This window comes from Lissotriton helveticus, chromosome 6 (genome assembly GCF_964261635.1).
Source record: "Lissotriton helveticus chromosome 6, aLisHel1.1, whole genome shotgun sequence".
NCBI lineage: Eukaryota > Metazoa > Chordata > Amphibia > Caudata > Salamandridae > Lissotriton > Lissotriton helveticus.
The window spans coordinates 969,251,909-969,264,499 of NC_136067.1; the positions used below are offsets into that span (position 1 = coordinate 969,251,909).

The 12,591-nt window shown below is 43.7% G+C and overlaps 1 protein-coding gene across 1 annotated transcript in view; it reads right to left on the reverse strand.

Moving 5' to 3' along the window:
• The window catches only part of CRIM1 (cysteine rich transmembrane BMP regulator 1), a 937,771-nt gene that overhangs the window by 567,035 nt on the left and 358,145 nt on the right, over nucleotides 1-12,591 (reverse strand). The window contains exon 4 of the mRNA XM_078648622.1: nucleotides 500-620. Coding sequence (XP_078504748.1) covers nucleotides 500-620 — 121 coding nt within the window. The remainder of the gene's footprint in view (nucleotides 1-499; nucleotides 621-12,591) is intronic.

A 12,591-nucleotide genomic window follows, 5' to 3' on the forward strand; every position in this document is an offset into this window, starting at 1 on the left:
GCATAGAGTACAGTGGCGCAGAGTAGACGTGTAGGGTGCAGTGAAGTAAAGTGATGCACGGTTGAGTGTAGTGGCTTAGAGTAGGTAGAGTGTAGTGGCTTAGAGTAGAGTGCAGTGGCAGAGTACAGTGGTGTATAGTGCAGTCGAGGGCAGGGAGTAGAGCGGTGCAGAGTAAATGGATTAGAGTGCTGTAGAGTGCAGTGGTGCAGAATAGAGTAGAGTGGCATAGAATGCACTGGAGCAGAGTACAGTGGCCAGAGCACTATAGGGCAGAGTAGAGTTATGTACAGTGAGTAGTGGTGCAGAGTAGAGTGGTACAGAGTAGAGTGGTACAGAGTATAGTAGGATGACAAAGTGCAGTGGAATAGAGAGGTGAGAAAATTCATGTACTCGGTGTAACAGTGAAAGCACCAAATAGAAGACTGCACTCCTGAGTCCACTTCACAATAAGAAAGAAATGATTTTCAGAGTGCGCATGGAGCGGGAAGGATAGACATACCTTGTTGGGAGGGTGCAGCACCCATCAGCCGTCAGCCTGACTTGGGTTTCATAGCTATCCACCGGGCACACAACTTGCTGGACTGGGGGGCACTCCACTGTGCTACAATCCACGCTGAACACTGGTGGAAAACAAGGTGAGAAGGAAAGAAGGCAAGTACACTTTAGTATTGGCGAGTAAGTACGGCAAATCATTTTCTAAACATCGCTCAATCAAAACCAAGTGCTGTGGAAATCTTAATTCCATCAAGGAGGGCTTGCCCCTGCAATACCTCCGACCAAACGGCTAGTGGTTTATTTCAGTAATTCAGTTTGGAACTTTATTTTCCAAAATAAACTATATATGATGATGAGATACAAGAAGGTGAAGCAGTACTTGAGAATTACCAAAGAATGACAGTTTTAATGCATCAGAAATCCTGTTTAAGGGTGAACTTTATTTGAAGCAGCTTTACTATTCACCAGGTGCATGTGCAATTGCCAAAAATAAAGGAAGCGCAGAGGCCAACAAACCTATATTCGGCTATCTAAGTCCAATGGCAAAAATCATCAATCTATGTCCACTTAAGGCTCCCCGAGCAGAGCTTCTGTTGGACTTCACAGTGGCGTAACGAACGTAGAGGGGGCCTCCATGCAAGGTACACAGAGGGCCCCCGCTCCGGAATTAATCCAGAGCTCTCAGGCCCGAGGGCCCCCCTGCAAGCTCAGGGGCCCCCCCGGGAGCCGGTGTTACAGCCCTGGGACTTCATTCTTGCATGTTCCTCTAGACTTTAGAGCAAAGTACGGCAAGAAGAACTTCCACAGGTGCGATGCATAAAGTACGGCTCCAGCTGTAATTCTTACTATTCAGTACTTCCCGAACTAAGCAGCATATTTACAAGTACACTGAGCCACTGGAGCGTCACTTTTTATGACACTGGTGGCACAATGCCCTGTCCACGGCCGGACTGGCCGGTGCCGGCATCAGGCGTTTCCCTAGGAAGCTGCAAGGTTAGGGGCCAATTCTGAAGTGGTGGGGGTCATTTTCGTTACTGGGGGCCAGTTTTGCAGCCGTGCTCCTAAATTGCCCCCCCCCTGTAACAGAAGCAGCAGGGCGGCCGTCAACATTAAAAGGGCTGCTTGGGTTGGGCCTGATCCATATTTTAAAAGCGGTGCCAAGCCAATTAGCATGGCTGAATGGCACTTGTAGAATGTATGACGTTACAACGTATACATTCACAACGCATGCCATCACAACGCAACTTTTACAACGCAAAATCCATTACAACGCATGCTATTACAACGCATGCCATTACAACGCAGATGCTATTACAATGCAGATGCTATTACAACGCATGCCATTACAACGTAAGTATAGTTAAGTATTTAATTTTATTAATATTAATTTTATTATAATTAAATTACAATAATTATTAATTCATTTAATTTAATTTTTAAATTTAATTAAAATATTTTAATTTACTATTCTAACTCCTTGGGGGTGTAATAGTAGGGTAAATGTTGGATAGTGTAGGGGTTAAAATTACTATTCTAACTCCAGGGGGGTGTAATAGTAGGGTAAATGTTGGATAGTGTAGGGGTTAAAATTACTATTCTAACTCCACAGGGGGTGTAATAGTAGGGTAAATGGTGGATAGTGTAGGGGTTAAAATTACTATTCTAACTCCCGGGGGTGTAATAGTAGGGTAAATGTTGGATAGTGTAGGGGTTAAAATTACTATTCTAACTCCACGGGGGTGTAATAGTAGGGTAAGTTTTGGATAGTGTAGGGGTTAAAATAACTATTCTAACTCCAGGGGGGTGTAATAGTAGGGTAAGTGTTGGATAGTGTAGGGGTTAAAATTACTATTCTAACTCCAAGGGGTTTCATTTTAATAAATTACATTAAAATTAAATGTAATTAAAATATTAAAAATTATTTATTTAAGTAAATTAAATTATAGTTTAAAAAATATTAAATGTAATTAAAATATTATAATTATTTAAAATACATTAATTTATATTTAAAAAAATATTAAATTACAAATAAAAATATTTAAAAGTTTAAAATTAAATACATTTTATTAAATTAAAAGATTAATATTTAAATTAAATACTTACCAATACTTACATTGTAATGGCATGCGTTGTAATAGCATCTGCGCTGTAATGGCATGCGTTGTAATAGCATGCGTTGTAATGGTTCTTGCGTTGTAAGTTTCGTTGTAATGGGAGTGCGTTGTGAAAGTTGCGTTGTGATGGTTGTTTCCCCACTTGTAAATATCGTACCCTTTCATGCATGTATCTGCGTGAAAGAGGCGTGCAATGGGTGTTGCTGTGGGCATTCCACCGCAACACCCATTACTTTTGGATGCTGCCCCAGATTTACAAGGATCTGTCAATCTGAGGCAGCGCTAAAAATTAACACCACTGAAAAGCAGGCTCTAGATTGGCGCAACGAGGAGAAACACTTTTATTTCTCCTCATTTTTTGCTCTATGTGCGCTGCATTCTGCAGCACAGTCTGCAGCACACAAAGAATGAGCAAATCGCCTTTAATGATTGTTCATTTGCAGGAAAGTGTTCCTTACTGCACATAAACAATCATTCCTGAAATGCATCCACCCTTGCACAATGGTGCAAGCTGGTCTGTGTTGGCAGCTTTTTTAGTGCCAGAGCAAGGGAAAACACAGGGGTGTGCCATATTCTTATGAACACGACGCATCCCAGCGTATTTGAAATGATGCAGTGTGACGCTGCAAAATAGGTTGCAGCGCCGTGCTGCATCATTTCTTTATGACAATGCTCTTAAATTTCTCCAGACCAGGGTACAACCTGAAACGCTACCCGTTAGGTCTTTGCTGTTGCAGTGCCCTGGCTGGCTGCTAAGTGGAAGCTCAAACTCAGCTCTTCTATAGCAATGCCAGCTACTCCAGTTGAGTAAGGTCTCGGGCAAAGATTATTAATGCTGAAGCTGTAAGGAACTAAAATGTGGAACTCAACCATACAAACAATTACTGCCGTTCTGTATCTTTTTCATCATTCTTTATGGCCACTTATCCTCAGTTTTCAGAACACTGGCTGACTGATTCAACATTATAGGTAAAGTAATAAGTAAAAACCATTGACTTTGCATTTATACTAGTTGACTTGCTAGAAATGTATTTTAACTATGTGAAATTGTATTACTTTTTATTACTTATCTCTCTCACATCTAAAGAGTGGCTTATGCTCAAGAGTCTGTGCTCTACCTTTGAGTAATCTACTGGAGCCCGATTCAGATCCTTGAAAAAAGAAAAAAAAAGACGCTCTGTATCCCAAATAGATACAGGCTACACTTCACTGAGGATGGCCATCAATCTGCGATTGCTAATGTTCCCTTTCAGAAGGTACGTGGACTTACAGTTCCGGATGAAATATTGAAGCAGGAGTAAGGCCGGCTTGGACACAGTCCCCGTCTTTAAATTACAATCGACTTGAATGTGGTCCAGTGTAATTACCAATGGCTGAGCTTAATTGCAGCATACCACTCATCACTTTTTTATCACTTTGTATGGGTCGCTGCCAGTTCTCACATATTCTCATATTAAAAGGTAAAGGCACATTTTTGCAGTACTTGCAAAACCCCAAAAGAAAAAAGAAATGTTGAAAATGCATCTTTTTGTAAAAGGGCAAGATAAAATATATTCCTCATAACTGCTGATATCTTCAGGAAACAAATTCTCAACCGCACAGCCAATTTAGAGTTAGATCTTAATTTTATTCTTCATGAAGCCTTGTTCCAATATCAAAAGGTCAACATGTTGTAACCAAGATTCCACCGCCACTCCTTACAGAATTATGGGAACCCTACAGTATGGAGAACCAGCATGAAGATAAAAAGGATGATGCAAGTCTAAGATGGTCATGCAGTTGACAAAATATTCACTGAAGACAAACTGAGCTGCATCGGTTGTATTGGAACACTTCACCATGCCCGCTTTGAGCAAACACCAGGATTCATCGAGATGTTGATTGTGCACCCTTTTTGGACAGATAGACCAAGTGTGTGGGACATGTTTTCGCAACCAGTTAAACGTTCACACTAGCACACATTGCAGTAGGCCACGACTAGAATGTGGCGGTGGGGTTATCACATTGCGCTGAAACAGCTCCTAGCTTCCAGCCACTGGGAAAATGCCAGAGAGGAAGATTGGCCTAACCAGCTGTTTTGGAAGATGAACTATACGTTTGGTGGTTTTAAGGAGTTTTGTGCTAATGCCATATAGCCACATGTATATAATTGATGCATTTCTACCTCTCTACCTACCGAACCAGAAAACGATTCTGACAAGCATGCATGGTGAGATGCACTGCAGTCCTGTAATGTTGCCTTGCTGGGAAACATGTTTTTAGGTCTCAGCTAAACAGCACTTGCACTGCCTTTTCGAGACATGTTGTATGTACTTTGTAGGCTTTAGGCAGCCCACAGTCTTTCCATCAGATGGCTCAATTGTCGCTCTCCTATTCTTTCTCCCTATTGGTCATCGGCATGCATGCATCATGCCTCTTCCGGTGTTTAGCCCTCCCCGAGCAGGGACCAATTACTATATCAATCCACTGGTCACATTTAAGCATCTGTTTTAGGAACTACTTTTTTCTATGTTGAAAGGCAATTCACACATCCCGTTTTTACTCGCTCGAGCTCCGGTCCGTTTTTGTAAACAGGCCTGTAAATCTTGTTCTTATCTCGTCACATTTGCTGTATTCAAAGACCGAGATCAAATGTGAGACACTGTTTTCAGAGGGCTCCTGATCCATGCCCCCACCCCCTTACTCATGGCTGCTTGTTTTCCTTGCTGTTTATTGTACTTTTTCTTTCTTTAATGTAAGACAGTTAAAACCAAATCACATCGATAATATAAGGTCTTCGTAAGCTTCTTGAAACTGAGATTAGAAGTTTGACAAGTTGAGGGGAAGAAGACGTGTCATTTCACGTTTCCCTCCAAAAAAAGGTAGTATTTTTTCGGGCTGAATTGGGGATCATGTAACAAACCTAAAGCTGTTCTCTGTGTGAGAAGTGCTCCACCGCTCAGAGGCAGCACGTATGATAATGCAAGTTGCCGAGGTGACGTCAGATGGCAACTCCTGCAGACAAGGAGTGAAGGGATGGGAGCGGTGGCTTCGTCCACTGCAGCTGCTCTCTTCCCACGTGACTCGCGTGCTCTGTGAGTGTGCTCCTGCACAATGAGAGAGAGACGCTAGTGCAACCTGACTTGTGCCACGATGCAGGCGAAAATGGTGGCTCTGAATGTCTGCATGACCTACAGCACCATGCAGAAGCCCCCTGTAGGCAGAGCGGCGCATTGCTTTCCGTGCTCATTTACTGCGGCTGAAGTGCATGCCTAATTAATAGAAAGGAAGAGGGGTGCCTTTCCTTGCATAACTTCATAAAGCTCACTAGAAAGCCGTTTGACCGTTTTAAGGATTCTAGTGGCGCAACGTGCCTAGAGGCCACAGTTTAGGCCTTATAACTGCAGTTATGTACAAAGACACAGCCCCCGGCGAGAGTGTGCAGCTAGGGAGCAGCACAAACCATAAATACTTCTCTCTATCTAAAACGTTGCCCACATAATCCTGAGGAATCTCAAGGGGCATGTAAGAAATTGGAACAGAACTTGTATGGTTAAGGTTACCAGAAACTCCATGTCACCATTATCTTCAGTCCGGGGTACACCTTTTCAGGGTATTGATATCACATGTTAGTTCACTTGGTTTAACTGTAGTGGAACAAGTAACACAATATGTTAAAGGAAAGCTCTGGGCAGGAAGTTAGTGGCTTTGAGGCCATGGAATCATCTAGTAACTAAAAGGTTAGTCTATTGAGAGAGAAGATGCTATACAGGCGTGCAAAAATACTGTGTTTGGAAGGTCTTGAATTCACTTCTTTGAGATTATGTGGTATTGACTACGCTAATCACACTAGTACGTAGCCCGCTTAATGCTTCAATTACTTTCTTTTTTTAACCAATTTAATAATTTAAAAAATAACACAAGTTCCAAGCAAATATCAGACTATTTCCTGTTCCTTCCTGTTCCTCATAATACCTCTGCCGTCCTTGGGCATTTTGCTTTTCAACTGCACTGCTGTCACACGCAAGCCATGCCTGAGGTTTAGAATGTAAACAAACCAAACTCAGTAGTAAAGTAAAAATAAAACTCTTTAAATGTTAGATATGTGTATTACATAGATTTTACTTGCATGTGTTCAGCAGAGACTGTCACAAATCCACGCCACAACATTCCACTACACTCAAACGATTCCAGGCCAACCCACATACTTCCACTCCACACTACAACACATAGCTAATGAACAATTACATTGACAATGCCTATAGCACTCGGAGAGGTGAAACCTATTGGCTTTGCCAAGGCTTGTTTTAAAGGCCGTCATTTTAAAGTCACCCTTGCTTCATTTGGTATTCACTGCCGTCCCCTCCATCACCACCAACTAATGTGGCATGAATGTAAATGTATAGTGCGAGAGAAAGCTACGGGAGGAAGCCATAACTCACGTCGCTGTTTTGACAGAAGCTGTTAACTTTAAGCCTCGCGACAAATAGTTCGCACTGCCGAGAAACGCCAGAGAGCAACAACTTAATGGCAGCTGAAGGGTTAGTCTGCGTTATTTATTTGTTGCGTGTTTCGTTTAAACAGGATAAATGACCCCAGCGGAGGCGCCGTTCAGCACCAGCGGAGCCCCGAGTCAAACACATGCGAGTGTGAGCCATTATAATCAACAGGCGGCATTGTCCCGCCATTTCACCATTACAGGATGAACATTCCACCAAGATAGAAATGCAATAATTTGCCTCAGCAATTTGGATTGCCAGGGGAATGCGTTTCAGTTCAGAGTCGACGCTCAGAAGTACAAGAAAAAACATGCAACTGGGAAACGCGCTAGGAACCTCGCAGAAAACAGAGATTTGGAAGGGTCCCGATTATCGCATCATTGGGGAATGAAGGATTATTTGATTGGAACCTCAAGAGTGTAGGCCGGCTTCATTAAAAGTAATAATAATTCTAGCAGGTGCCATTGGTTGGGTTGGCCGCCTGCAAGGCCTTGGTATTGTGTGTAACGATAGGTTGCTTTGCCATTCCGTTTTTTGTTGGCTTTTTCAATGAGATGTACCTTGTGGTAAGTAACCCTCCTCATCTGAAATACTGCGCTGACACGGGCAACAGAAACAAGGTCCTACTTGCCCTACTGTGCTTGTATGGGCCTGTGGGCGCCATGTTTGCCTGTCTGCATCTGCAGTAGCCTGGTCCCTCGGCGTTTTACTGTGACTGCTGTTGTACATGACCCATTACTGTAGTTAAAAGACCTGGGACCAAAGGTGGCATTTGCACAAATATGGTTGTGATCACGGACGATGACTGGAAAACTGAAAACATTTTGTTTTAATGGATTGCTCAGCTGGAGAAAGGAAAAATATCACGATTCGTAAAAGTAACCCCAGTATGAACAATGAAAGGAAAGAACTATGACTAATTTGGTACATATAAGTATTCTTAATGTTCGCGGTGAATGGCCAATAGCAAAGCAATGACGTGCATCTTCCAGTGCTCAGTAAGAACTTATAAAAGTGGAGGACATGGGTGTAACTAAGCAGGAGACATTATTTATGCACCACAGGCATACAGTACTGCCCGTAGATGCCTTGTTTATTGCAGCATTCCAAGCAGGGCAACACGGGTTGGTGGAAACTGGATTTACAAGAAAATGCTGTAAATTCTTACACTGCTAAAAAACTGATAAAAGCAGTAAGCAACTAAGCTAGGCATTTGGTGTGTTCTCACTTCCATAAAGCCTGTGACCAATAGAAGGCATCTTGACTTAAAGGTTGTGACCAGCCGCAAGAGTAGAACCCTTAGGATCCACCACTGCATTATTAAGTGTAGGTCCTGTACTGATGTGATACTTAGAGACCTCTCAGAAACATGGGTGGCCCTAAACTTAAACCATGAGCCTCTGTTGGCGGCTGGGAATCTTTAAAGTAGCAAGGTGTAATGCCTCCTCCCAATCGCAGCAGTCAGATCAGCTGCATATCTTTCGAAGGAAGTTGGGGGGAGTCTGCCTCATCTCACCCCCAGGATTTTTTTATGGGGTAAAATTGGGTATTTTAATAATCCATAATATATGAAATGACGCCGTTGATGTTTTTAACTTCATTTTGGATGCATCAAGAAAGCCTGACGCCCCAGAGGCTTACAATTTTGCCCGCACAAGATTGTTTTCAACACACGGTGGTAAAACGATGCATTTTACAGCACAATTTAAATAAAAACTTCTAAAAAGCTGTAGTCAATATAATCTGCTCAGAAAACGCAGTCGTGCCTTGCCTGCCGCCTACCAAAACATAATTAACTATCCCTCTATATTTCACTTCCTTTTAATTTTCCATTCTGTCCCTACCAAGTACTTTCTCTCCTGCATGGGGCGACTGGTATTCTCCCTGGAAAGGCCAAGATCAGAAAGAGAAAAATGACAAATCTTGCCATATCTAGCACTACAGCAAACCTAGACATAATTTACATGGTCATAAAGGTGTGCTGTGCTATTACTGAGGTTACAGAGTGTGCACGTTTTGACAGTACACAGATTGCAGTAATCATAGGGATATGGTTTCAGACAAAAGTAGTAATTAAAATTAATTATAACTATACATTTGGAAAGCCAAACGTTTTACCCAGAATATGCGTGTATGAAAATGTACGTTTTGTACCCAAATACATCGATTTTAAAAAAAACTAAACTAAATTCCCTAAACTAAAACATATCATTTTCAAGAACATGAATAAAGCTATTTTGACCTAAAACGTCAGATTTATCTTTAGTAAATGGCTATATTTGGTGCCCATCATAAACGTCACTTAATCAAGTGCGCAGATGCACTACCGCCACTCATGGATAAAATTTGCAGTGCCATACCATGAGTCACCATCTAAAGTCGTGAATGCCCTCAATAGTCCAATAATTGGTGCTTATTTTTAACCTGTTAACATTTGCTCTCCCTTGCCAGCCCCTTTGTTATTGTAGCCCAACACTTTTAGCCTAAATGTAAACCACACCAGTGAAGCTGAAAAAGTGTGACCCGGAAGTAGTAGGGTATGTAGTAGGGAGTCAGCAGACCAGAATTGTTATATTTGAAATATTATTTCCGTAATGCGGAGAATCGAAATGCCCTTTTGCTATGCTTAAACTCTATTCCGTGTTAAGTTAGCATTCATGGTGCCATCTTTATTGGCGCCATCTTGTTCTGTAACTAAGATCGAGCTTCTGTTTCATAATGCTCGTCTCAGCAGAAAGGCTGCCCCTGTGCCTCCAGCTTGTACTTCTTATGGTTGAAGCTTTGCTGCACTAATAAATGTACTATCTATTGTGGCATACCTTTACTGTTAGTTAGAATCGTTACCACATCTTACAATAGTAGACACCGGCCGAATGGCCTTGGGGTCGAGATAGCACGTACCCAGCCCTGTGCCATCTCTCATGCTTGTTTGCCTTCTTTGTTCACCAGGGCCTAAGCTGCAAAATTCCAGTTTGGGCAGGACTTTAGAGGTGTTGGAAATGTATATTTTGTGTTACCATGTAGACGGGGGTCAGACCCGTGGAAGTCATCTAAGGAGACTGGTCAGACTGGGCTCCGCTGCAGCGTAATAGCAATAAATGCTTTGGATTGTATTCTCTACTGTCTTTGCCAGTTCATTTATTGGGAAGGCAAAAAGGTGGTCGTGAGTGACCCAAGTGACCCTAAACAGGCCACTTCCTTCATTTGGCACCCAAACGGGGACTCCATTGGGTGTCCCATTCTCGCCCGTAACCGAGTGTGGAGGACGGGGTGGCGTCAGGTCGGATGGGCAGATCGGGGATCCCCACACGACGGAGCTTGGTTCTCGCAGCTGCCCCGCCTGTCTGATCGGGCGGTGCCTCGTCTAGTGGTCATCCCGGCTGGGGCCCTGCAAGGCAAAACCCTTGGAATCAGTCGTTTGGTCCGTTTTGTCAGAAGAGTCGGCAGTCGAGAATAACTTTTTTCAACCTGCGTGCACCAGGTGAGTTTGTCTTGATTCCTGGTGAAAATGGCACTGTTTTGAATAATTTGTTTATGTACGGTTTGGAGATCATTTGCTTGTGAAATAGATAGGTCAGCGGGCTGTTTTGGAGAAAGAGGGTGTTTGTGGACCCTCTGCCTGGCGACTTGGTAATTTGGCCTTTCTTGGAAACGCCTGGTGTTGGACTAGTGTTTGAGACTCGCGATGGAGAGTCGGATTTGAAGAATTGGTGCGGTCTGCGAACACAGTCCGAGGATGGACCTGTGGGGAGGAATTGGTAAGTCATTTGTCAGGAACAAGTAGCGAATTTGTTTTTTCTGTATTCTTGAAGATGCCTTGTTTTTGCAAGTTTTGCTGTTTCGGGTGCCGTTGTTGCTCTGCTGATGCTCGCTTGGAGGAAAGGCAGCCTACGCCTCCGGAATGCACCCCTAATTTTGACATGTGCGTCAAGCGTGGCCTTGACCCTATTATGTTTAGTACGTTATGGCACAAATATACGAGGGACAACTCAGAGTTGCAGTGGCTTTCGATAGGTACCTTTGAAGAACAAAAGTTCAACTTCCTGCAGGATAAATTATTTGCAAAATGGAGCAGTCTATGTTTGACAATCTTCAGAAAAGGCAAAAGGAAGCTAAGCAAAGACAGATAAGAGCAGAGAAGGAGGCCGGAGAGGGAAGATGCAGACAGTAACGCAAAAGGCTATAGCGTACGAGAGGGAAAAGATAGAGAAGGGCATAGAATATCAGACCGAAGGTTTGGATTGCAATGTGATAAGTCCTAGGTTACCAGAGAGGAAGGCGATCCTTTTGTGGAGGATCTGTTAGATGTGCGGCCACCCCCTCCTTATGCCACGTAAAAGGGTAGATGCAGCAGACCCATCAACATCCCATGCCGCCGCCTATGGTTCCCCTGCCTCCGACCCGGCTGTTTCCGATGGAGTCCCTCTCATTTCCTCCCCGGCTCCATGCGCCGAGCCGGCAGCCACTGTGGGCCGATCTTCTGTGCCCGCTGCCCCAGGCTCTTCCCTACCCCTCTCGCTCACACCCACTACACAGACAGTGTCCACAGTTCCTGCAACATCTACAACTGTATCCTTTCCACATTCCTTTTCCTCGCACTTGCTGTATGCGGGGACACCACTTCGGGGATTGTATGATGGGGATCTGGAGGCTGCTAAAGAACGGATGGGGCGAGTGCTGATTCGGTCTGATGTGGGTGTTGTAGAGTAGAATATGGTGGCTGACCAGGCCTCTCAGTGGGCCCGGAATCTGATTTACAGTGTGGAGGATGTGTGGAGTGTGTTGAAAGACTATGAGCCATTTGTGCAGCAGTATGCCCTCAAGCATATGTCGGCTACTCTGATTGGACTATGGCAACAGCCCCCCAAATTATTTATGATATTCGAGATACTGTGTATGCAAATGGTATTGCTCTTAATGTTGTTTTTAGTAATTTCGCCACATTGATTGGATACAGAGGCAGGTTGATCCAAAGGAGCCCGATTGCATGGTCTCAGTTCCTGATGAGGGAAGTGCATCCCATTTATCACCCCGAAATACCAGAGCTTTGAAATGGACAGGACCAAGTCATGAGACAACGGGTAGAGGGCCGTTTTCAGGAACAGTGGGTTTTTACTCATTGGAAAAGGAGTGAGGTGTTCTCTCTTAAGACCCAGTTGCCCGACTCTAGGAAGAATCCGACTGCCTATTACAAAGAGTTGACAGAGGCTGCGTCCTTGACAGTGATGACCCTGGCCGATATTGAGATGTTTTTTAGTTTGCTGGTGCCAGTTGATATTTGGCAGCAGGCGCACACACAGGACCATGTAGTGTAGTTGGGTGGCACTTGGGACAAGACCAGGGCATGGGACAAGGAGAGAAGCCTGGTGAGAATCCGAAGGCTGAGATACTCGCTTTGCCAGGCCGAATTATCTCATATATGCACTCCTCTATCCCACCGAGAAGAGTAGATTGGGATAAGTTAACAGCATATCGTCAGAAGAAAGAGGAGTGTATCTGATTTC